The 2929-nt window shown below is 41.3% G+C and overlaps 1 protein-coding gene across 1 annotated transcript; it reads left to right on the forward strand.

Annotated features, from left to right (window-relative positions):
* Positions 1 to 504: 504 nt before the first annotated feature.
* Positions 505 to 2929, forward strand: LOC110293651 (Friend virus susceptibility protein 1-like). Its single transcript, XM_021161528.2, has one exon. The coding sequence runs from the start codon at positions 993 to 995 to the stop codon at positions 1746 to 1748; it is 756 nt and encodes a 251-aa protein (XP_021017187.1). The 5' UTR covers positions 505 to 992; the 3' UTR covers positions 1749 to 2929.

Raw genomic sequence — 2929 nt, forward strand, 5'->3', positions numbered from 1 at the left:
TATATGTGTATGCATGTATTACACACACACACACACACACACACACACACACACGTGTGTGTGTGTGTTGTGGAGAGTCCCCAGTCACTAGTTACAAATAGTTACAAATGGAACATCTAAACCAGAAAGAACAAAAGACTACTGTTCTTTGTAGCAAAAGTACAGCCTTGGTGGATTCACACTTCAAAGTTAATGAATGTTGCAAAGAATTGAAGTTAATATAAAAGTGGAAGAAAAAAAATCATACTGTAGTGGCTATTCCTGGTTGTCAACTTGACTATATTTGGAATGGACTACAATCCAGAATCTGGAGGCTTGGAGATAGAAGTTTCTGATCTGGAACTTGGTATGGAGATCTTCAGGCATAGTGGCTATGGATTCCAGAAGACTAAATCTCCGAGTTCAAGGTCATCCCAGATTAAAGGTGTGGTGGAACACACCTTTAATCTGGGCTACACCTTCTGCTGGAGACAATATAAGGACATTGGAAGAAGGGAGTCTTGCTCTTGTCCTTCGCCTGCTTGCTGTGTGAGACTGACTAACTAAATCCTTGGACTTCCATTCACAGCTACTACTGAACCATTGTTGGGAATTGGGCTGCAGACTGTAAGTCATCAATAAATTCCTTTACTATATAGAGACTATCCATAAGTTCTGTGACTCTAGAGAACCCTGACTAATACAGAAGTTGGTACCTGGAGTGGTTCTAGAGGAAGAGAAGTACAAGGATGAATCTTTTAAAATACTGGAATTGGCTTGTTGATCCACCAGCACTTTCAACTACTGAAACCTCTCCAGATTCTCTCCCTCCTGGGAGCTCAGAGAATTTTGAAGACCCATGGTTGAAACTATATTTCAAACTTAAAGAAGCTAATGCCCTTGATTTTCTTGATGAATTAAGTGATTCAGAGTACAAAGCTTTCTACAAGATGGGGAAAAAAAATCGGAAAATGGTTTTACTGGCTGGCTGCTCTTAGTATCTGGGGAAAAAAATGATGAATGAAAGGAAAGAGTTGTGTGATAAAATCGAAAGGCTCCAGACACAAGTGAACGATCTAAAAGTTGCTAAGTGTGTCCTTGAAGAGAATCTTCTCTCCTGCAGCCATAGAGCTCAAGTTGCAGAAAATCAAACTGAAACCCTCATTGTAAGGTTGGCTGAACTACAGCGAAAATTNAAGTCTCAGCCTCAGAGTGTGTCGACAGTTAAAGTAAGGGCACTAATTGGCAAAGATTGGGATCCTATAACTTGGGACAGGGATGTGTGGGAAGACCATGTTGAAGCTGAGAATTTTGAATCTTCAGATTCTCAAGGGTTTGCCCCACCTGAGGAAGTAGTACCCTCAGCCCCACCCCTTGAAATAATGCCTTCCCAACATGAGGAAATTAATTCTCCAGAGTCTGATAAACCAGCATTGACTTTCACTGAAGAAAATGCCAGACAAGACAATACTGATGTTTCTCAAGGCCCACCAATAGTTTCTTCTAGACCTGTAACCAGACTCAAAGCAAAACAGGCTCCTAGAGGGGAGGTAGAAAGTGTAGACCATGAGGAAATTTACTACACTACTAAAGAACTTAATGAGTTTGCTAATTCATCCAAGCAAAAACCTGGCAAATATGTGTGGGAATGGATTTTAAGGGTGTGGGATAAGGGTGGAAGGAACATAAAACTAGAGCAGGCTGAGTTTATTGACATGGGCCCTCTGAGTGGAGATTCTAGGTTTAATACAGAAGCTCGCATAGTTTAAAAAAAAGGTTTCAAAAGTTTGTTTGAATGGTTGGCTGAAGTGTTTATCAAAAGATGGCCTACTGGAAATGACTTGGAGATGCCTAATATTCCGTGGCTTAGTGTTGTTGAAGGGATTTTAAGACTTAGGGAAATTGCAATGCTAGAGTGGATATATTGTGTAAAACCTAATCTTCCACAATGGGAAGATCCAGAAGATATGTCCTTTACCAGCTCTATAAGACGCAAACTGGTGAGAGGGGCACCAGCACATTTGAAGGGTCTTGTTCTTTCCCTTTTCCTTGTGCCAGACCTTAGCATTGGAGATACTGCTGCTCAATTAGATGAATTAAATTCAATGGATTTAATTGGATTCCGAGGTAACAAGGGCCAGGTGACAGCATTGAATCGCCAGAGACAGGGTGATCCTAGTTATTATAATGGACAGCGTAGACGAAACAATGTTTATAATAACATACCCAGTAATGGTCAACACAGGAGAGGTGAAATTTATAGTGGCATGACTCGTTTGGACCTTTGGTATTGGCTAATCAATCATGGTGTTTCCAGGAACAAAATACATAGGAAGCCTACTGCATATTTGTTTGATCTGTATAAGCAGAAACATTCTCAAACAAATGAAAGAAAGGCTACATTAGATCATGGTAAATGCCAATCTTGGCCAGTGAATCAATTTCCAGATTTGAGCCAGTTTGCAGATCTGGAACCCCTTGAATGAAGGGGTGGCCTGGTTCCACTGAGGAAGGATCTTGATAAGACACCTAAAGGTTTTGCTGTTACTCTTTCTCCAGTTCTTCCTCAGAGGGACCTACNGCCTTTTACAAGGGTAACTGTACACCAGGGAAAAGGAAATAATAAGACTTTTCGGGGTCTGCTGGATACTGGTTCTGAGTTGACACTGATCCCAGGAGATCCCAAGAAACATTGCGGCCCTCCAGTTAAAGTAGGGGCTTATGGAGGGCAGGTGATTAATGGAGTTTTGACTGATGTCCGACTCACAGTAGGCCCAAACACATCCTGTGGTCATTTCCCCAGTTCCAGATTGTATAATTGGGATAGATATACTCAGAAATTGGCAGAATTCTCATATTGGTTCCCTGAACTGTAGAGTGAGGGCTATTATGGTTGGAAAGGCTAAATGGAAGCCTTTAGAGTTGCCTCTGCCAAAGAAAATAGTGAATC

Source organism: Mus caroli, chromosome 4 (assembly GCF_900094665.2).
Source record: "Mus caroli chromosome 4, CAROLI_EIJ_v1.1, whole genome shotgun sequence".
In the NCBI taxonomy this organism is placed as follows: Eukaryota; Metazoa; Chordata; class Mammalia; order Rodentia; family Muridae; genus Mus; species Mus caroli.